Source organism: Planococcus citri, chromosome 3, assembly GCF_950023065.1.
Source record: "Planococcus citri chromosome 3, ihPlaCitr1.1, whole genome shotgun sequence".
NCBI classification, from domain to species: domain Eukaryota; kingdom Metazoa; phylum Arthropoda; class Insecta; order Hemiptera; family Pseudococcidae; genus Planococcus; species Planococcus citri.
In genome coordinates, this window is record NC_088679.1 from 541,206 (window position 1) to 564,678 (window position 23,473).

The window sequence follows — 23,473 nt, forward strand, 5'->3', positions numbered from 1 at the left end:
GTTGAGGGGTTCCTATTGAGATGTGAATTTTCACTAGTCACTCTCACTACCTATTGACTATTGTGCTGATGAAGTGTCGCCAAATTACCTACGTGTGTTTTTTCTCTATTTGTTCAATGTCTCACTTCTAACATGTTTGCTTTGTGTTTGATACGAAGTTTGTGACTTTTGTCAACTTTTTCTGAAATTTCACTAATTTTTGATGATCGTGTTGTTTTTAATTTTTAATTTTTGACATGTTTTCACGTTGTTTTCTGCAGTTTTGTTTATCTAAATAAATGACGCGCCAATTTTTTAATTTTTGTTTTTTTCAAAACTTGATTCGTTTTCTTGTAATAATTCCAACGTTTTAAAATATGTACCTACGTACCTACCTATTTTCATGCCGTTTCAACTCATTTTAACGACATTTTATGCGTTTTACCGTAAATTTTGCCATATTTTGATGAAATTTAATTACTTTTTATGCCTCACCACCGTATGAAATAATAAGCAACCAGAGTTGCGGGCGCTTTTCAATCATAAAATCCATCAAAATAAATAAAGTACCTAATCGGAGAAAAGAAAACCCAACATTGAAGAAGAAGAAGAAAAAAGGGGTGGTCGAGCGACCTCCAGCAAGTTACGAAATTTTTTTGCAGTTTTTTGTAATAAAATTGCATTACAGCAGTCTATAGTCCGTTTTGTATATTATCATGGGATTCATGGGCGCTCAAACCCCCTAATTGTTTACGGTTTACGTGAATTCTGCAGCGTTCTGTAGAGCGCTCGAACACCCCTATTGTATGTACGGACGGAGCAGTTGAGTATGTATTTTTTGACGAAACAATTAGAAACGTAATTTCAAACTCGGTAATATCGTTTGATTTTATTCGAAAATCAATCTTTGATGATCACATAGGTATAGGCCTAAATGAAGAATTATTTGAACGGCGAGAACTTTGGATTTTCAAAACTGTCGGAGAGGTTTTTCAAAATAACGTGAGGTAGGTAACTAGGTATAGGTACCCAATGTAGGTATTTCTAGAGGAATTATCGTGTTTTATAGAAAAAATTCGAGGTTATACCGATGACGAATCGCACGTTAAATTCTCACGTTCGCTCCTCTCCTCCGCCAACGCCGAGAAATCACATTTTCAAATTCAACAATGAATGTCGACTCGAAACGTCGTCGAAAGGGATTCCCAATGCAAACGTAACGTTTTCAGCATACGAGTACACATTACATTCCGGGTCAAGGGATAATCGATCCATATTTTTCAGGAACCAGTTTGATCGCAGGTTTGGAGTTGGACTTGCGAGTCGAAGCGATTTCGCGCATAAGTTTTAGGGAAGGAGTTAGCAGGCACGACGAGTAATCTCGTCGCACGGATTATTCAGTTTTCTGCGGCAAACCGGTTGGTTGTTTTTTTTCCTCGAGTATCTACCTAATTTGTTTACGCGTTTTTGTTTCCGAAATTATGTGGAATAAATACGTATCGTAACTCGCGTGTGAAGTGCTGTTGATATGTGCGTAATTATTCATTATTTTATGTAGGATGAAAAATATGGAATTTGGTGACAACTCCCCGAGATATTTTATATTGTAAGTGGATTACAATTTTATACCTAGGTATAGGTACTCGTTTATATAGGATTTATAATTTACATACCCATTTATCTGATGTAGTAAGTAAGAAAAGTACATAGATGTATAGGTATTTTCGATGCTTAGGTGATTTTTATATCAACATCGAGCGTATAAGTAAGCGAAATTAAATGCGATACGAAGTTCATTTAGAAAACTCGACAATCTGAAAGTCAGATTTGCTTCGTGTGAAGCATAAAAACTGAAAGGATCGATAAATTTTTGCGAAAAACCGCTCAGCTTTGAGGCACCTAGGTAGTTTATGTACGCGTATTTATGCGTAGTTGATCGACATAAACATGGCGCTTGCAGTTCCACCGTAATGTTGTTTCTATTTGAAAAACTGAATAAATTTGCGAGTAGGTGATAGACAAAAATTGATCTTTTCGATATGAAATTGCTCGAGAATGAGCATTTGGGAAGATGAAATTGAAGAAATAATACCCATCGATACCTAACCTACGTGAGTAGTGTCACGTTTATTTATTCTTGGAATTATTTTCATTACGCATCGCATCCATTTAGCGTTACGCATACAGGGTGCCCAGAAATATCGAGCACCCCTAAGAAAGTTTTTCATTAAAAAAATAGGTTGGCAACGTGAAATAGATGCGTATGATTGGTGGAATGTTATCTCTCCAGTCCAACAACCAATCATGTGCTATCACTATTATTCGTATCGTTCACTGTGACCAACCAAAGTATTTTAGTAGAAAACTTTTTTAGGAGTGCTCGATTTTTCTAGGCACCCTGTAGGTGCATAGGTAAAATTAGGTAGGCACTAGGCAGCCTCCAGCTGGATATGCATTGTTCGCTGTAGATGAGCCCTGATAAGTGAAAACCAGAAAAATAGAAAGAGTGGACTCGAAAAGCTTCGACGCTAGGAAATCGGGAATTTCGAATTTAGGTATTAAGTACGGGTAGACGGGTACGTTATCAGATATCCATTTGATTTAGCCTCACGCCTCACCCTCGTCGCGTCGCGTCGTCGGGAATTTTGTCTAATAAGAGGTAGGTAGTTGGACAGTTTCTGAATACCATATAACTACGAGAAGCATTTGCCAATTTTCCATCACATCTTGCCGAACTAAGCCGGCTTCAATTTGAAAAGAAATTCCAGAAATTGGCGATTTTTTAAACGGATTATACCGTCATGATTTCGTCGCAATTTTTCCAAGTTCTTAAAAGTCACACAAAGTATGGTATACCTTACCATTACTTCTTGGAAATTAATGATGGTATTTTTTTTTCATCTGACAAAATGTTATTAGGTACATTACCTATGAATTCAGATAACACTCTTTTAAAAAGTTTTTAAAAGTCCAACATACGTAAGTATAATATCCAAATATCAATGCAGAAATTGGTCATTTTTTTAAAAAGTTTCCAAAAGTCTGCTCTCTAAATTTGAAACAGTCAATTTCACTGCTTAGCAGTCACGACATTTTGCCTTTTTAAAGCAGTAGTTTTTTTTTACTGCAAAACAGTGAAAAATTACTGAATTGGTCAGTCAAAATGATTTTTTACTGACCAATTCAGTAATTTTTCACTGTTTTGCAGTAAAAAAAAACTACTGCTTTAAAAAGGCAAAATGTCGTGACTGCTAAGCAGTGAAATTGACTGTTTCAAATTTAGAGAGTGATAAGATGTAGGTACTTTAACATACCTAATTTCAAGAATTCATCATGATTTTCTAACAGTTCCTCTCACGCCGCGCCTCGCCTTAGTGCAGTATAATAACCTAATACCTACGTAAACCTATCTCAACTCTCTTCCTTAAGTATTACCTAGGTATATTTTACTCTCTGTTGGCGAGTAATACCTACATTAATTCGTGAGAAATTCTACGTATCCGGATGATATGTACTTTTGACAGTTTTGACGGATGCGATATTTCACTCTACTTCAAACCTGCAGTCCTGCAATGGTCACCTGGTGCGGCTGTATTCTTACTGATTGTAGAGTCGAGTTAACTTTGCGATGTTAGGATTCTCCGACGTTGACTCGTGCATACCTATTTCGAAAATTTGTGACAAAAAAACATCACTATACTCTGTATTTTTTTTTTCGAAAACTGATCAGATACGTAAATAGGTATGAGGATTCTGACCGAATTCAGTGGAAACCTTTACGTTGAGTTGAAATTGAAAAGTAATGAAAAAATATATTTGCGCTTGAAAAGTGCCCGTGCCCCTGGAGGGTCGATGTATAGGTCTTCAAAGAGGCGTATTTTCAAAAAAATCGTGGTTTTCCCCCTATCCCTCATTTAACGTGTTTTGAGAAAACTGGCACAGTTCCAAAAGGTGGTACCCACGCATTTGAAATGCTACGTCGACTTGAGACATTCGCGTCAAAATCTAACTTCTGAGCGGTTGATGGTATTTTTGCCTTTTGGGTAGATATCATTTGCGAAACTGGGGAAATTAGTGGTATGAATTTTTTGCTGGTCGTGAGGTGTTACCATTCTCAAAAAATCGAAAACAAAAAGCTAGCGAAAAACTTACCAAATTTTGTAGGATTTTAATAAGTAGGTAACCTTACTGAAAAAAAAAAAAAAAATGATACCACTGCGTTTCAAAACATGCACTTGTCCATAAGCGATGCGCCAATTTTCAACTATTCCGCAGAACCCCAATGATGGTCTTGGATTTTAATGACAATGGCTTAGGTCGACGCGGAATCATTTTTTGGTACAGAGCATTTCCCCCCAAAACATGCTGGATAGAAGCTAAAGCACACACAAAACCAAGATTTCCTTGAAAATGCCTCCTCTTTAAGGGTTTGTATTTCCCCTCCATGGGGTACCACTTCGTTGTGCGTCTATCTAGTTGATCCAACTGCATGAAATCTAGCAGAGATACCTATATATAGATTTTATTGAGATAAAAATTCAGTGTGGAGTGACGGTGGTACATTATGTATAGGTATCTGTATAGTCAAATATCCACTACCCAGGCCCAGGCCCAGGCAGTACGAGTCAAGGAAACGTTAATCGAGTATTCACGCAAAAATTTGAGGACTGAACGCGTATTTATCGAATTAATTACGATTAATTAGTTATAGGCTACAGCTGGTAGCTTTGTGAATTGATTTTTATGATCATTTGGTCGATTATTCTGTATGGTAGATTTAAATACCGAGAGAGTCGATTATTCGTGTACTTTGCACCTGTCTAACATTTTGCCCAATAAGGGCTTTACGCCGTCGTCACTCGCGTGAAACTTGGCAGAGCAAATTTTCCAACCAAAAACAAAGTTTTTCGGTTTTAAAAAAGTATTGGCACCTCCACCTACTTACTACCCGTGGTTAATGGTTGTAGTTATTTCCACATTATACCCAGTTACTTTGTCTACACTTACTCGTATACTCGTATCTAGGTAGGTACTAGGTAGTAGGTACTCGTAACAAACATTTTTCGGAGAAAACTACGCGATTCAATGTTGATAATACTTTACTTACTATTTAGGCGGTGTAGGTAGGTGCCGTAGTGTATATGTTGATAAAGATAAAGATCTTGCACCCTACACCACCCGCATCCGTACACTACACAATGGGTATTAGCCATAAGGTACCTATAGTACCTAGCCACTTTTATTCGTATCATTTTATTCATTACGCTTTATGTTTAATAGGTCATAACTCGGACGAGCATATTTTGCATAATTTTACATCGTTCATTTCGAATTATCAGAGCGTTATGTAAAAAAAGTCATAAGCGAAATGAAATGATATACCTACTTAAGATGTAAAGAAACAAAAAGAATGTACCAATAATGACGTCATTCAATTTTTGTTTGCTGCGAATAAGCTGCATAATATTGTATAGCGTATAGCCCTACTGGTACTGTACAAGGTACATACTTATAAGTTGTACGAGATGTCAGATGTACCTACTGCACACACTGCACAGAAGCCTGAGCTGGCTGATAGGGTGTTGAGTAAATCAAAGCCAGTAGGTATGTCGAACGCGAACGCAGGTAGAAGAATCTTGGAATGTTGCATCGAGTTACAACATGCGGCACAAGCACATTCGTCGATGTCGATTCGTACTTAATTCGTACTCGTACTCGTACTTCTACCTACTTATGCGTATTTGTGCTGGGAAATGCCAATGCCTTCTCTGTTCTCTTTCTCTTTATTCTTGTTTCGTCTACAGGTCTTCAGCAGGTCTACTGTGACTGTGACTGTGACACCTTACATTGCACCGTGCACGTCCACCTTACCTCTACCTCTACCTACTCGACGTATAGTGCGCACCGATTGCTCTGCTTGTCTGCTTATCCGATCCGATCCGATCCGGTGATCTGATCCGATTCGAGCGGATGTTACAAAAACTTGTTAACGAATTTGTAATCAATGTTAACGAGGCGCCTACCGCCTCGTAAGCCTAACGCCAGCGCCTGCCGTTGAATAAATTTAACGTTCGAATAATTCGCTCGTGTCAGCATCACACGCAACAATAGATATAGATTACTCGTACATAGGCTATTATATCCTACCCAATAATCTAACTTAGCACTGCCACTAGCTGCAGCAACCACCAACCAGGCAAAGGTATACTTACGTAGGTACCTCTAAATTTTAAATTACTCGTAGGTTGAACTAGCTCAGGTAGCTGGCTATACCGTCATCGTACCCGCTGGCCACAGTGCATCACATGTCCGAGCTTCGAGTAGGTAATTCACGCGGTCGGGTACCGAAGTGATATTTCTTTTTGAGACGCGAAACATGCGCAAGTTTTTGGCTATTTTTCAGTACATAAGTATTTTTTGAAATTGGCGATAATGACCGCAGCATACCTATTCTAAAATGTGAGATTTGAGAAGAAAGTACTTATTTTTAAAACACGAATTTACTCGGAAATACTCGCGCAATTAGCAATTTTTCAGCCGCTCGGTACAACCTTCATAGTAAGTACCTAGTTTATTCAACTATAGGGAGTAAAAAGTGATTTTCGACGAATTTTGAGGTTTATTGCTCGAGCAAAGCGAGGGAAATAATTCAAAATCGTCGAAAATCACCGATACTCCCTGGTTGAATAATATGTACCTATATTTTCCGTTATGAGAGAGAAAAACGCCAGTATTTACTTCCAAAAATCGGAAGCGGCAGCAAAAGTACGAGTAGCACTTTTTCTCCCTAAATAACGAAAAAGTGGTTTTGTGGGTTTTGAATTTTGACAACAATAACGGCTTAGGTCTAGGTACGCGATATTAAAAATAATTCAAAACATTTGGATTTTTAAAATTTTAATAAAACCTTCGAGCTCACACCAGGTGATGATGATGACCGGATGAGGCGTGAAGCAAACGTTGACGAGAAAATTTGAATTAAAGTTGAAAAATGAAACAAAGAATAGTCATCTGGGTTTTTAGGTATCTATTATCTTTATCTGACCATTCTCAGTGTGTGTGCTCGTAAACACAACTAAAATATGCATTCGATAGTATACCGTGGAATCGAATACTTACCTATGGTACTCCTCAGTTTTCATAGAGATTGAAAATTACGATTGACAATCGCTGTTTTTGCGTGTGTTGTGTGTGTGTGTTTTATTTCAACGAATAGGAAGTATGATTATCATTCGCACGTATCCAAGGCCGGAAATTAATGACAGAACACGCGAAAATTCCATTTAAAAAAATGACGTACTCGTCGTATATGTATTGCCAGATATCTACTAGTAGGTATTTAAAATATCGCGAAATCTGTAAAAGTATAGGTACCCAATTTCTAGCATTAGCTATTCAGATAAAAATGGATCCGGGATCTTGGATTCGGAACCTTTTTTCGGCTCCAGCTCCACGAATCTCAAGTTTCAAAAGCGAGTGAGCCGCTCGACTCGAGAATTTCCGCGATTAGAACTCCATCTTCCAATTTTCCGCAGCTAAAATTAATTTTTCGATTTGTTCGGTCGAGCAGAACCCTGAAACAGGTCTCGGATTTTATTGGCAATAACCCCCATCTTTTGGAACAGGGTCATTTCTCTCGAAACAGGCCTCCGCTAAACTTGATCAAAGATCCTGCGACATTTTTTTTTTCCGCGATCCATTCTGAAGGTATAAGACATCGCCTTACCGGTAGAACAAAAATTTTCCAAAAATTGAAAAAAAACTAGGTAAGTACGGCCGTTGAAAATGAGACGGTGATTTTTTTTTAGCGAGTTTCCATTTCGACTTAGGTACCTACCTAGTACCTACTACGCAAGTTTTGTTCGAATCAGAAAGTATGTTTTTTTTTTTTACACGGATTCTTGATAATCTGGTTCGAAACGTTGAAATTTTTCTCTCTACGAATAAAGTCAGTAAAATCCAAGATCCATTCTCAAAAGCGAATCATTACGCTTAAGCGAGTAGGTACCTAAAATTTCAAAAAATCGACCATCGATTCCAATCAAAATGAAGCATTTTTTGGATCCTTTCAAAGATTCCGGATCACGGCCGATCATCTGACGCATAAAATTGCCATCAAACACGCGCAAGAGAAAAAGCTTTTTTGATAGAGACGATTAAGTACACCGAAATCCACCAGGCGGCTGAATGGCCGTACAAGTGGCGGCAATGGCATAGTACTTATGTATGGCCATGGCAATTAGGTACCAATAAGAAAGTACCTACTCGTATTCGTAATAAGTATGTAGGTACCCGAATGTAGATATGCGATTATTCCGAGTAGTTTTTGTAACCCGTAAGAAATTAAGAATATGTAAACGTCTTATATGCATATGCGTGAGTACGAAAACGAATAAGCAGATTAATGTGAATTTGAATACGTACGTATAGATATAGGTAGGTATGCGTAAAAATAATAATGGAATCAAGCGTGGCTCACGTAATATTAAGTCGCGTCATTCGTACTCGTACTCGTTTCAATTAGTTGCTTACATAATTACATTTATAATAACGCAGAAAACGCGATCAACTTCCGAACAATTATCACTACTTACCTACCTACCTATCTGAAAAACAATAAAACTTTTCTCAAGCGCAAATATACAGCTACGAGTAAATTACTGTTTTCTCCAGTTTTTACAAGAAGAGCTTTACCTAGCACCTGGACATATCTACATAGACATACGTAATAGGGCGGGTCGAAAAAAAACGTAGGTGCCGACGTAAGGGACCACCAAAAACAGAAAAATGAACTCCACATGGAGATTCGGCATCTCAAACTCTACCGATTGAGTGCTAAGGCTAAATTTTGAAAGTCGATTTTGGAGCTTTTAACCTGAAAAAAGTGAATTTTTAGCTAAAATGGCCCCACTTTGAGGCCACGTGGCTCAGCCCCATGGTGCCGCGGGGGGCTAAAAATTTTTTTGGGGTGGTTTCAAATCAAAAGGAACCACATATGTGAATTTCAGAAAATTCTGAGACGTACGTTTTTTTTCGACCCGCCCTAATACGTAGACGTTCGAATACATGGTGCGCAGAAATACCAAGTACAAATTATAAGGCAGTACCCCCGAAAAAGTTTTCTACTAAATGTTTCGGTTGGTCATGGTGAATGGGTGCAGTGTACTTTCTTCGGACTACTCGTTACTCGATATTTCTGCGCACCCTGTAGGTTAGGTAAGGTACCTTATATGAAAGCAGTGTGCGTACATACCCCACAATCCTCAAGTTTGATTAGAATAAGTCGAGTACTTAATAAATGGGTTTTCTGCACCCAAACCTTCCATATTTCCCAAAATCCAAAATCACTTCCTTTCCAAGAAATACATAAGTATTTGACGTCGAGTCGCCGAAGCAGAATAACCACAGAGATGGTTGCTGCAAAGTGCAAGTTTACCATCGTTGAATAAGAAAAATGAGGATGTAGGTATCTAACTATCTACGTAAGTACGTACCTATAAGTACTCGTATACGTGATACGTGAACGGATTGCGAATTTTAATTTGCACTTCGGCAATAGACTCGACCGGGCAATCAGCTAATATTTTAGCATATACGTCTACGCATACGTAGACGTACCTAGACCTACGTACACACGTATAGATGTACCACAGCACGCATGTATATGGGATGTATGTACGAGTAGATGTACCTATAGGCTATTCCATAATACTCGTACGAGTAATAACCAGTTTACGACGCGACGCGATGCGGCTGCACGGTGCTTGGTGCTTGGTGCTTCCAAATGCGACGCATAGTTACTCGCAAGTCGCAGCTCAACACCGACTTAAACTTATTCGCGCAAGTACCTAGGTAGTAGGTACTACATAATTTTAGGGGTACCTACGAGTATATGTACATAAACATATTGTATGTGTATGTGCAAAATTTTATATCGAGGGTGGCTCGAATGAAGAAACAAGTCTGATAGGAACCCGGTTTGGCACCAGTGTTAGTTCCATTAGCACGACAGCACGAGATTGAACAGGGGCAGCAAAATTAGGCAGTAGGTACGATTAAAATCGTCAATAAAGAGACGCGTAGGTACCTAGACTATTTTTTCTCTCACACTCTCACACTCGCACAAGTCAGGACTCGCGTAGTTTGAAAAATGATAGAATGAAATTGAAAACAAGTCGTAAGACGTACTTAAATTATAAACTGCGATCAGCAGCCAACCAGCCACCAAGGTGCGAAGGAGAAAGTTAAAATCCGTAATAAACCTCGAGATGAATCACCAACTAATGGATTCACATCATTGTTAAGATTACTCAATCATGTGAAAATATGCTGACCATTATTTTAACATGGTACGTCTACGTACATCCACCATCCACCATCCACGTTGTTGTACTTGTAAATCAAGTAGAGATAGGTACCTACTTACAGCTACGCCATGTAGACGTAGACGTATCTTTAGACAGCGCATAGGTAGGTACGAGTATATAGCTATGCGAACTTGTTCGAGATCGACGAGACGGTCGAAAAATATTTACTCTACCTTGGCGAGCAACTATCGAAAGAATATACATACAAAGGTACCTACATATCTAGGTAATACCTATATACATGTGTATCTACACGGTACCTAAGTATACGAGTAGGTATTGTACTATTCGTTGTCACTGTAAGTGTAAACGTGTAAACTGGGCGCTTATATGTATGTAGGTAGAGGTACCTACGCTACCTACGTATTCATTTCAGCGCAGCGTAACCTTCGACATTTGATTTCAAGCGGATACGTCGTATTGCATAAATAGGTAAAATCGAGTAAATTGTGAGAAAAATATTTGTTCGCGTACTTATCGTAGAAACAAAGTGCAAGCGAAAAATTTGCGCCAAGCGTAGTCTACAACACTCGTATGTACAATGATACATAGTATACATATATGTACACATAGATTAGGGTGGATCCGGATCGCGAAACAAAAGTTGGCGGATTTTGACCAATGCAAGCAAAAACCTTCGTTTCGAGTTGAAAGTTATTACGAGTAAGAACAATTTTTAGTTCCGGAGGTTTCCCCGGAGCGGAGGAGGTGAGATTTAAGCCCTTAAAAAGGAGCTGTATTTTCGAAAAAACTTCCGTCGCTGCACAACCTACTTACTCGTATTGTATTGTGGGAAAAAATGGCCCGTATTCCTAAATGGTGTACCTTCCTATTTTGGAGATTCCGCGTTAATCTAATGCTTTTGCGGATGCCCTCGAAATTCAACCTTCAAGACTACTTTTTGGGTTGTAGGTATACTGAGCGGTAAAAAATTTGCGAGTCGCTTATTTTTGAATAAATATGGCTCGAAATAGGGCGCATGCCAAATTCAAGCTTTCTGGGTTAGGTAGTAGGTACCTAATTTATGGGTAGTAAACTTTCAAGTTTTCCCATTTTTGGCCCAAATTTGATTTGCAAAAATTCACCAAACATGGAAAAATACACTCGAGCAATAACCTTTTTACTTTTTCCCATACCGCGTCTGTCAGATGATCGTTCGAATTCCAATAAGTAAATAGGAGTTTTCAATTAGGTACTTCAACACGATTTGGTATCCGTATGCGTAGTTATTAGCTATTAATCAGTAGTAGCGGTAGTAGGTACCACTCGAGCAATTAATTTCGACTACATTGTCCTCTAGTAAATTTTTTCGACTATCAATAATTTGAGTCGAATGGATAAGGTTGCAACGCAACATGGCGATACTCGTTTGCACGAGTAATTAACACCACCACATTTATATTCGGCGTGTATGTATACTTAATACTCGTATCGTATTACGTAGTAGGTATGTCTATGTACGAGTAGATGTACCGTGTGATGTTTGTACTCACTACTCATACGATTACGAGTACAACGTTTAAACCCACAATTGACTACAATTACCCAGCTACATCCGAGTACATACATACGCGTACGTAGACGTAGGACATACGAGTTCATTAAGGCTATACGAATACGAATACAAATACGAATAGGTATACCGGTACTCGTAAATCTACCCACGCAAAAAAAAAAAAAAGGAAACAAAAATGCGATTTTCGAGTTTTTTTTCATCAAACACGGCGAGTTGAATTACACATACGTAATGTAGGTATAGGTACATCTACATTCTACATAGCGAAACACTACACAGCCGCATATCACATTGTCTTCATCAACCGGTTCTGCGGATTAATTTCCGTCAAATTGCTGCGCTCGCATCTACACACACGTAGGTAGAGGTACATACTACATACATCTACATACTATACATACATAGCATCTACTCGTACGTAGCTTCAGCTACATCTACAACCTAGTATCCATTACCTGGTGGCGAGTACTAGTGCCTTGCAGTGCCCGAGTATATAATACTTTCCTACAATTACGAGTTGGAGTATTATGTACCTATCGACGACGAGACCGACCCGACGTAGGTTAGGTACTTTCAAATTTTATTTCCGGATCCACTGCAACTTTATAGACACTCTGTACCCTCCGCCCAGCACCCAGCCTCCCAACTTACTCCATCATTGCGTAGATACGAGTAGGCCTATTAGGTATGTAATATACGTACAATTTTCGTACGTGCGCGTACGATTTAGGTACCTATAGGTACAGGTACCACCATATACATATAACTACGAGTAGGTACCTAACCTAACGTATTCGGTATTTTAATTTTACGCGATTCACCGCAGCTTGTATCTGTACGAGTATATCAGCTACTCTTCTACTCGTATTCATATTCGAGTAAGAGAAAGACAAAGACAAAGATAGGTAGTAAGTAATAAAAAGTCGTATCGTAATTACAGGTTATCAACAAACGGGTACCCATAATCGCAATCGCGAATACGATACGAAAAATTAAATTGAAAAAAAAAATACACGCGCAGAAGAGAAGAAAAAAGAAAACGGCGGTGATGCGAGTATGTATACTCGTAGGTATGGGTATATACATATGTACCTATGTGTATGTTCTCGTACTCGTAGGACGCAAATATACGTACATAGGTACTCGATCGCGCGTATGAGAGACGGAGGCTGGACGGTGGACGCGGCATCACGTACATCGCAATAGAGATGAACGTCGTCGGTCGGTCGGTCCGGCTAGCACGATCTTTCAAGCTCAAGATGAATAATACCTAAGCCTATAAAATGATTGGGAAACAGCTAGAAGGATTCGAGTCGGGAAGTACCCATCATATTATATTAGGTGAATATCGGATTAAGCTGACTACGTATAAACGATACCTACATGACATATACATACAAATAGGTAATATCATTATAAGTATATAAGGCACATATTAGTGTCTCCGAGATTCCAATCGCAGATACCAAATACCAATGGGTGGTCCGAAAGCTGCGAGATATACATATGTACGTAGGTACGTAAGTTACGCGTATTTCGTTCCGGTAAATCGAATATACATACCTGTTTGTTAATCGTCAAATTGCCGTATCTACTCGTAGGTATTTATTGTAACGCGTCTCGCTAATACGAGTAAGAGATGACTAAAACGGCTTTCGCTGGCCGAGTTTGAATTCCTCCCCGAATAGGGCTAACTCTCGTACCCATTCGTACTTACCCGTAATTATGTCAGCCCATAGCCGATTAAGATATAGTGATATACGAGTATGTACATTGCACACTGCAGCTGCAGCAAATGACATCGGCGATAGGCTAATGCCTAATGTGCGTAATTAGGCGCGCTTTAACGCTGTCGAGTGTTGCTGATTTCGTTCGATTACGTGTTTCAGATGAGACGAGTTGAAAATGCGACTGGTGCTCCGAGTTTTACTATGCTGGTTAGTCGTCCAGATTTGCCAAACGTTGGAAATCAGCCATCAAGATTTGGAAGATCCCAATGGGTGAGTAGCGCAACTGTGTGATGTTGATAAGTTAGGTAGCACCTGTAGATAGCATTTTAATAGGTACTCGTAAAGTAAAGTAACACATTGTTTTGTGCAATTTTATACGTACTCTAGCTGGTATGGTGTATGGTGTATGGTGTATGGTACCTCTCCGTCTCCGTCTTCGTCTTCGTCTTCGTATCTCATCTACCATAACGAACAAAAATAAAAATTATGAAAAAAAAAACTCGCAAGGTCGTCGTGACGTAGCCAGCTGGCAGCTACTCCGTGCTAAGTCACGCGGCGCTGGCGTAACTAACTACCTGAATAGGTATACTTACTTAAGCCGTGTGCCGTGTCTGAGAACCATTTTCAGTCGAAGCATTTGCAATTAGGTAGGTATTTGCCAACGATGACGATCATCGGTCACGTGGAAAAGGTGGATAGGGTAGGATAGGATAGGTATAGGTATAATCTATTCAAAGGAGAGTAACTTTTACCATACGAGTAAGTACATATTACCTAAGTATTTAGTTTTTTCTGAAAAATGACTTTATGGAAATTGAAGGGGTTAAATTTTTTGTCCAAAGCATATTTGCGGAACATTGGTTGTTGAAATGGCTCAAAACGTGAATGCACGGGGTGGCTTAATCGAAATCAGTTATATTTAGATACGGCCAGATGCAATCTGCAGGTATCCCCTATCGGATCTGATCAGTTCTTAAGAGATTGTAATCTGACCAACCCTTTGATCCGAGCCTGAGTTATCTATAGGTCTGATCAGTTCACGCTCAGCAGATCAAATTGGATCCGAAGGATATCGGGATGGATCTGATCCTATGTATGTACCAAGATGACGAATCCAAATTTATAAGAACTGAATCTGGGATGGGTCACGAAAGTGCGCTACATACGACACCAAATTATCACTCGCGGGAGAAAATTTTGAATTCGAAATGGCACGAGATGGCGTATATCCGAGTTTACAAGCGTTGAATTTCATTTTCACCCAACTACCTAGGTACTCGTTGTTGTTTTCAAAAACTGGAGAATTCGAATGTCTGCCGGACAATTTTTTCAGAGTAACTTTTAACTGAAAACAAAGTCCTCCGGAGGCTCTGAAAGTGTCGTATTATGATCGGAGTCTGAAACTATGGCGAGCGATTTGCTCGTACCTACCCCAAAAAAGCTTAATTCGAATAGCAATAATCGAAAATGCAAAGATGGAGACGGACTACGACGGTACCTTATACATATTCGCTATTCAGATTTATTAGTCACGTTGTTGGCAATACGAGTACCTATATGTATGTACTTAATTACTACTCGTATGCGTCGGTGTCGGTGTCGGTATACACACATAATGTACACATACGAGTAGATACGTATACGTTTTAAATTAATCTACTCGAACTCGTACCTATTCGTTATTGTAATGGTAGGCGTATACGCGATTATTTTACAGAAACCTATGCGGGCCGAGCGGATGGTGTGACGAAAACACGAATAGCACGGATGACCTGCGAACCAGAAACTGTATGTGCGATGAAAAGTGCGACAAATACGGAGATTGCTGCTTGAATTCGGCGCACTTCAACGCGGCCCAGCAACGGCGAGCCGCTTCTTCGTTCTTGTGCGCGGCGATCGAAGACGGCGCCGGCAGCGGATACGCGTACACCAAGGTGGAATGTCCGCCGCAGTGGCGCAACACGGAGGTGCGGCGGAAATGCGAAAAGTCGGCCCAGCACAGCGTCGACGATCCGCTGCTGATGACGCCGGTCACCAGCGCCTCGAGCAACGTCACCTACGGCAACGTGTACTGCGCCGTCTGCAACCGCGACTACGACAACCGAAACGGCGGCGTCACTTACTGGATGCTCAAGTTGGACTGCCGAGACCAGAACGGCTTGTCGTTGCCCTCCGAGTACGACGGTCAGTCGTATCAGTCGTACGTCGAGCAGAATTTGAGTTTCAACAATCGGCTCGACTACTGGCAAGTGCGCGATAAGCAGGGCGTGTATTACAAATGCGATTTGTTGCCGTCCATTCCGGCGCCGATGATGCAACTAGTCAGACGATGCAGGCCGACCGTGAAAACGTGTCCGGCCACGTGGGGCAAGGACGAGATCAGGCAGCGATGCGAATCGTACACGTTGATGGTGCACCGAAATGCGACGCCGCTGTCGTCGTCGTCGTCGTCCGCGTCCGCGTCCTTTCGAAACGTACACTGCGCCATATGCAACAGCGTGCCCGTCCAGTCGGTCGGCTGCCAGTCCGGCTCCGAATCGCGCTCCGAGATCGGCTTCAGATTCGATTCGTTCACCATTCTGTTCGACTTTAACGGCGGCCGCAACGTCGGCGAGCTGGTCAACTGCAGCGGCAGCGGCGGCGGTGGCGGCAGCGGCAACAGCGACACTCGGCCGGTGTACGACAGCTTTTTCCGCAGATGCCGCAACATCGAGACCGGATCTTCCTCGGCTGCGGAAGAGTCGAACGACGGCGACGGCGACTCCGACACCGATCGAACTCTGCGCAGATCGCTCAACTGTTCCAAGGTGATCTTCGACGCTACCGAATTCCGGCTGATGAACGACAGCGCCGGCAGCGTGTATCTGCCCAAATACGACAAGACTTTCGAGCCGGGCAAATACGTGTACGTGAATCACCACCACGGCGACGGCGACGGCGACGGCACCGCCGTCACGTTGGAAGTATGCAAAGAGTATTACGCGGCGGCCACCGACGCGACCGCCGGCGCCGGCGGCGGTGGCGGTGGCGGTGGCGGAGATGAACGGCGCCGAATCACGTACCGGCCGTACTACAGCCTGATCACGATGATCGGCATCGGCGTTTCGGTGATCTGCCTGTGCGTTCATCTGATCGTGTTCGCGGCCGTCAAAGAACTGCGCAATCTGTCCGGCAAAAATCTGGCCTCGTTCTGTCTGGCTCTGCTGCTGGCGTACTGCAGTTTCGCGATGGGCGACCTGCTGGACGGGCGGCTGTGCTTGGCCAACGCCATCTGCACCTACTACCTGTTCATGGTGGCGTTCACGTGGATGCTGATCATGTCGTTCGACGTGTGGCGCACGCTGCGCATCGCCACCAAAGAGTTACGCGTCAGCTCCGGCAAGCAGTGGCGCAAGTTCATGGTGTACTCGTGCTGCAGCTGGGTGCTGCCGGCCAAGATAGCGCTGATCGCGGTGCTGGTCGACCTGTGCCCGACCAGCCTGGTGTCGGACGCGTTCCGGCCGCACTTTGGCCAGCGCTCCTGCTGGTTCGGCCAAGGACCGCCGATGCTCGTCTTCTTCGGCCTGCCCGTATTCGCCATACTCGTCTGCAACCTGGTCTTCTTCCTCAGCTCGGCCTACATGATATACTCGAGCCACTCGATGACCAGGTACTCGGCCAGTCCGGCCACCAAGAGAGATTTCCGACTGTACGCGCGCCTCGCCCTCATCATGGGCCTGACGTGGATATCCGGCCTGTTGGCGGCCTTCGTCAACAGCGAAATTCTGTGGGTCGTCTTCATCCTGTCCAACACGTCGCTCGGGCTGTTCGTGTTCGTCGCCTTCACCTGCCGCAGCAAGGTGCTGCGAGCGTTGAAAAACTTGAAACGCGACAGCGTTCTGAATTTGCCCGCCTTCAGCTGGTCCATGAACGCCAGCGAAGTCGACGGCAAGTCTCACATACGCTCCTCCTCGTCTTCAGCCGCCGATTCCGTTTCCGAAAAACCCACTTCCAATACGTATTACTGATACCCTACCTACCTACCTACCTACCGACTGATCGTGATCACTTGAAACTGTGTTCAGTGATCACCGACACCGGACACGAGGTTGCCTTTTGCGCGCCTGCATTAGCGATTGCGATTACTCGATTAGCGTACTCGTGTGTCTGTGTATGCGATAGCGATAGCGATAGCGATAGAACGACTTTTCGGTTGACGCGGCTATACGTGCCAGTTACCGCGCTTTCGCGCTGTGCTCTTTTTAAACGACTGATTTTTACCTACCTAGTACTAGTTAGTAGTTTCTAGTATACTTTATCTACTCGTGTAAGTTTGTAAATGTAAAAGTACATGTACTCGTATATTGTAGATTTAGCCACCTATTTCCTGTACATAAATGTCAATTTGCGTAAGTACGAGTACTTGGCTCATCGAGCCGAGAATAGTTATAATTACCTACCTAATGTACGTATGTGTAGTCTACATTCTTATTGCCCTTGCGAGTTCGATATGCGTGCAATATTCGTATTTGTCCCTTTTATTTTTTAATTTTTTTTTTTTACAAATTACCATGCAGGAACTCTTATACTGTACATAAGATATATTTGACTACGGTGAACTCGATATAGTACGTATCCTCGAATGTAAGATACTTTATTGCAAATATCCGTCCAGTCTTTTGTTTTTATCTTGTTTTTTGTTTTTTTTAAACTGAAAAGTTGAATTTCAGGAACACTGTAAGTACGATTTTCAAAGAAAAACGTTGAAAAATATCTTTTGGGAAACGTTTCGAAAATGATTGCGTTGTCTTTCGCGAGTCTTCGAAGTATTATCGGCTATTTCGCGATTGTCAAAATAAGCAGTCGTCAAATTCTCAGCGAAATTATTCGCAAAAAATTGAAACTTCGTATCACTTTTGAGGTTTTGCGATCTCGTGTTTTTCCTTCTGCGTTACGTATGCATTGATTAATGTAAATACAGTCTTAAGACGAACGCGAGTTTAATGTTGGCGTGCATTATTTTTTATACCTATGTCGCGAGTACATACTATGTATATATCGTACGATTGGTTGTGTCTATGTCTATGTCTATGTCTATGTTTATGTTTATGTTTATGTTTACGAATGTAAATATCAAAATTTTGTGCTCGTAATAAATTATCTAAGAAATTTTTCATCTAAAGTTACCATTTTATAAAATATATAGACGTTGAAAATACGTTATGTGACTTATTTCGGATGGATGTAGCGGTGTACATTTTTTCGCTGGGCGATCAAAACATTTTTGCGCACGTAAAAAAGGAAAATTTAAAATACATACTCGTACGTAATTTCGTACCTGCTTCGTCGAAAATTATAATTATTAATTTTTTAAACAATGGCTGAAAAACCACAAAAATGCTCATTTTCAGCGTTTAATCGCGTACGTAACTATAGTAAAATTGAATAAAATCATTCGAAATTACTCGAAAGTGGTGAAATTTCATCAGGCAGAATTCGCAGAAAATTGCGTAGAGCATCGTTAAAACCTGTCACTTGTTTGAAAATGCCGTGAAAATATTCGAAAAGCGCTAGAATTAGGTACCTACATATTAGCGTATAAAACATCAGTCCAGTAAGCGATGAAATAATTTCAAAAGTAACAACTTGCCGAAATTTTGGTAAATTTGCATTTAATATCGCGACAACATGTTAGAAATGTTACGTAGGTATCAATTTTTCATTAAGCTTTCGCAAGTAGATAATTTAAATTACGATATTTTAAAGTTTTTGTTTTCGCTTTATTTATTTTTTTATTTACAGATTTATAACGAGGACGTTTATAATATGCAATTATTTCCATTATGTACATAATTTTCGTCAAATTTCGTAGAAATTCCACCATTTTCCACCAACATTTTCCTAAATTTTGCACAAGTTTCTGTAGTTTTTGGGGATTTTCATTGGTTTAATGTACGTGTTTTTTCCTATTATATTTGGCTTTGTGTTTCATTTTTTCACGATCCAGTGCCGATTTACCCATTAATTCCAATAGTTCCGGAACTAGGGCCCACAAACGTTTAGGGGCCCACGAAGCTGACGAGCTTTTTTTTGTTCTCTTTCTTTAAAAAAAATGAAAAAAGAAGAAAAAAGACGCGAATATAAAATCTTAATATCGGTACCTACTGTAACACATAACAGGCACCAAAAGTTAGTAAAAACGTAAAAGAAACAAAATTATTATTTAATAATAAGCAACAAAAACAAATAATAATTATGTCTAGTTAGGTACGTAGTAAGTACTACTGTAACAGATAGCAAAAGTTAGTAAAAACGTAAAAGGAACAAAATTATTAGCAAATAAGCAACGAACGCTAAAAGAATTGGGTTAAAATTTGTTTATTGGATTGATTCTTTTGAGGGGAGGGCACGAAATTTTTGGAATTAGGGGTTAGGGCATAGGGCCCACGAAACCCTTAATGCGGCACTGTTTTCATCGCAATTCAACCTACGTACCTACGAGTATGTACAATGTATATATACCTATGCCATAAATATACTTGAACAAAATCGCTTTGTGCTTGAATAGTGAAAACACGTTTGAAATTAGGTACATAAAAAATTTAAAAAACTTTTAAATGATTAAAAGGTAGGTACAAGTAGTATATAGACTATGTAGGTACTATGTACTATTTGAAGGGTAAATGTACGTACGTAATGTAGGAATTTGCAAGTGAGAAACGAAGTAAGACCTTCCACTCGGCAGTTATACAACATTCACTGACTTCTTGCTAACATATTTGCCTAACCTCTATACTGTAGGAGTGAGCTCGTATTCGTTATTACCTAAATAATCTCAAATCTCGCACGCCACGCCGCGTCGCGTCGCGTCGCACGTATAGTTCATCACCGTTCATCATCTCATCTACGATATATCCACCCATACCGTAAGTGATAATATGTAAATACTCGTACCTAATTATTTAGACCTATATCCGTAGGTAGGTCTTTTTATCTCATAATATTGGTTATGGACGTGGAAATGTTTTTTGAACCGCGAACCGGGAGTCTGTCCAAAATTTTTACCACACTGACCCTTGAAAACTTGGAAAAAATCGTTCAATTCGTCGTAGTACTCGTATCTGATTTTTAAAAGATTCGTCATTATGCCAGTCGGGATATCGGGCTTTTAAAAACTTGAAAAAAAAATTAATAAAATAGGTAGATCAATTACAACGTAGGTATAGAGCATTTTATCTGATTTTACAATACTTACGAGTAGGTACGTAATCTGCTTGGAAACGCGGCTGCATTCAATTCCAGACATTATTCTATTCATAATATGTACGATGTACCTACTTTGAAAGTTTAAAAAAATTACTAATTTTTGTTCACTCGTGTTAAAGTGGACTTTTGGATGCCAGATCTGGCTTAGAAGAATTTGAAAACAAAAATTACTAAATTGCTGAGAGGTCTAACAGGTGGACAAACGATCTTGACAAGTTAGACAGGGAGCTGAATGATTGGTCTTAAGAGGCCAGACAGGAATACAGATGGCATTGAAAAGCCAGACAGGCAGATAGACAGATAGGCACGCAGACAACCTCAAAAGGCCAGACAGGAAGAGAGAGCACCGTAAGAGGCTCGGCATGTAGGTCAGTGACCTCAGGAAACCGGGTAGACGGGTCAATGACTTCTGGAAGCCAGGCAGACCGACATACCTGACTGGCAGACAGACGACCTTGGGAAAGCTATATTGACCGGTCAATGACCTTAAGTGGCCAGACAGACAGACAGACAGACAGACAGACCAGACGAATCTGGGAAGCCAAACACACAAGTCAATAGGCTAAAAAGCTGATCCGGATGATTGGGCCGGGCTGGACCAGACGTGATCAGATCAAATTTTGGTTGGATGACTCGCGGCCGCGTCCATGCATGACACATCAGTTCGGAGCTGGGCGTCGGGCGTCAGGCGTCAGGCTGCGGAAGATCTCAGCATAGAGCTCAGCCGGGTCCGCATCATCATATTTGATCGAGGATCGAGACAACTTGACCAAGAAGCATATCCGTGATTTATGAAACTTTCTCGAGAGAAGAGACTAAATTAATATCCAATTTACGCTGACTTTTGAAAGCGGAAAAAAATCGAGTCGACGTACCGACGTTATGCCGGACTTTTTAAAAACTTGAAAGAGAAACCGCTGACGTAAACCTCGAGGAAGAAATCTCGTTCATTTTCTGACCTTGTATCAGACTTGAGGGGAAAAAATCGATGAAATAGACTTCTCGATACGAGCTGTAGGTATACTTAGTATCTAAGTACCAAGCGCTAAACTACTTGTACATAACATACGATACCTACATACATACTCTTAATGTATAGGAGTTTATCAAATTCCGCGTCCCTTTGCTAATAATAATTTACAGATGCCTCGTATTACTCGTACGCACGTATTTGAAGATAAGTACTCGTGTAGTTACGAATGACCGATAAACATTGCTCGTCGTAATACTGTATGCAGATGAACACAGTTTGGTAAGCCCTAAATAGATAATATCATTGCCGCCGCGCCATATTTAGTATCTTGACCCACTTGAAATCAAACGATTACCTATTTTTTTACGGGCAGATCCAGCCGCTGTGCTGAAGGTTAGCTACTAGCACTAGCTAGGTACCCGTACCCATACCCATACCCCCATACCCCCATACCCCCATACCCCCCATACCCACTAGACGCAGTAGGCCTACATAGTGTCTATTAATTGTACGTTGTCGTTATTACGCGGATAGCCGCAATGCGAATGCGAATGCGATTACTTCACAGACGATTATGTGTATACTGTATAGGTATACCAATACCAAAACCAAAACTGAAAACTGCATGCATAATAATACGCGATCGCGATCGCGAGACGCGATGTGTAATGTGACCGCGACGAGGACGAGACCGGATTCAGACTCGCCTGCACTGTCCAGTGGCCAATAGACGATACATCTTGTAGGTGTAGGTACTTGCAAGTTGTAAATTTGTAAACAGAGCAAAACAGAGCAACAGCAAGCGCTTAGAGCTTAGAGCATGCATCATTTAAGATTGCGCGTCCATTTCTGATCTACGCTACCAATGTTTCAACGAATCGCTTGTTTTTACTTTAGTGTGGCATTCTCTTATTACGAGTTACCTACCTATATCTTTGTAGAGGGAAACGCCATCGACGTTTTAGTCGTTGGTCTTCCTTCCTTAAAAACACAATAATTTCTGACGAATGGTACCCAGCACCCAGCGCGGCGGTGGAAACTCCAACTTTTCAACAGGATTGCATGTAAACAGAAGACTGCGAGTGCAACATTCACTATTCAGCACTCACTTTCGTACTCGATACGAGTGGATTGGATAAAATTCAAGATTTCCAATTTCGCTGAAATTGAAATATTTACCTATGCTCTGGTATGATTTTCAGGCGTATAGTTCACTTCACTCGGAAGGGGTGTCAGGGCGGGTTACCAAAATGGCGTACGTAAGTTTATTAAAATTTTAAATAAAAAATTATCAAACGCAGACAGACAAATCGACGAATTTGATCCAAATTCAAGTTGAAAGCGTAGTTCGGCATACGTATATTGCGATTGCGAGAAAAAAGAGTCGCGCGTTTCCAAATGGTGTTCGTTGTGGCCATGAAGCAGCGACCACCGCTAGGTACTAAAGTGCGGTACAAAATACGCTCAACATTTTTTAAATCCTCCGCATTAATTTGAAGTTTTCAAAGTGGAATTTGGAGTTGTTATCGAGGTTGAAGAAATTGAATTAATTTAAGGTACCTACCTACCTACCTAATTTCCTCAAATATATCTTCACCCCTAAGTTTCAAATCAATTGGCTGTGTAAACAACAGAGTGGTTGGTACAGCTTAAAATCCATGAA

General features: G+C 40.9%; 1 protein-coding gene across 1 annotated transcript; it reads left to right on the top strand.

Annotated features, from left to right (window-relative positions):
- The first annotated feature begins 1,275 nt into the window (after positions 1-1,275).
- On the top strand, positions 1,276-18,789 carry LOC135838694 (uncharacterized). The gene is made up of 3 exons (XM_065354426.1): positions 1,276-1,585; positions 13,752-13,862; positions 15,310-18,789. Exons 2-3 carry the CDS (start codon positions 13,768-13,770, stop codon positions 17,597-17,599), a joined length of 2,385 nt encoding a protein of 794 aa, XP_065210498.1. The 5' UTR covers positions 1,276-1,585; positions 13,752-13,767; the 3' UTR covers positions 17,600-18,789.
- Positions 18,790-23,473: the final 4,684 nt, after the last annotated feature.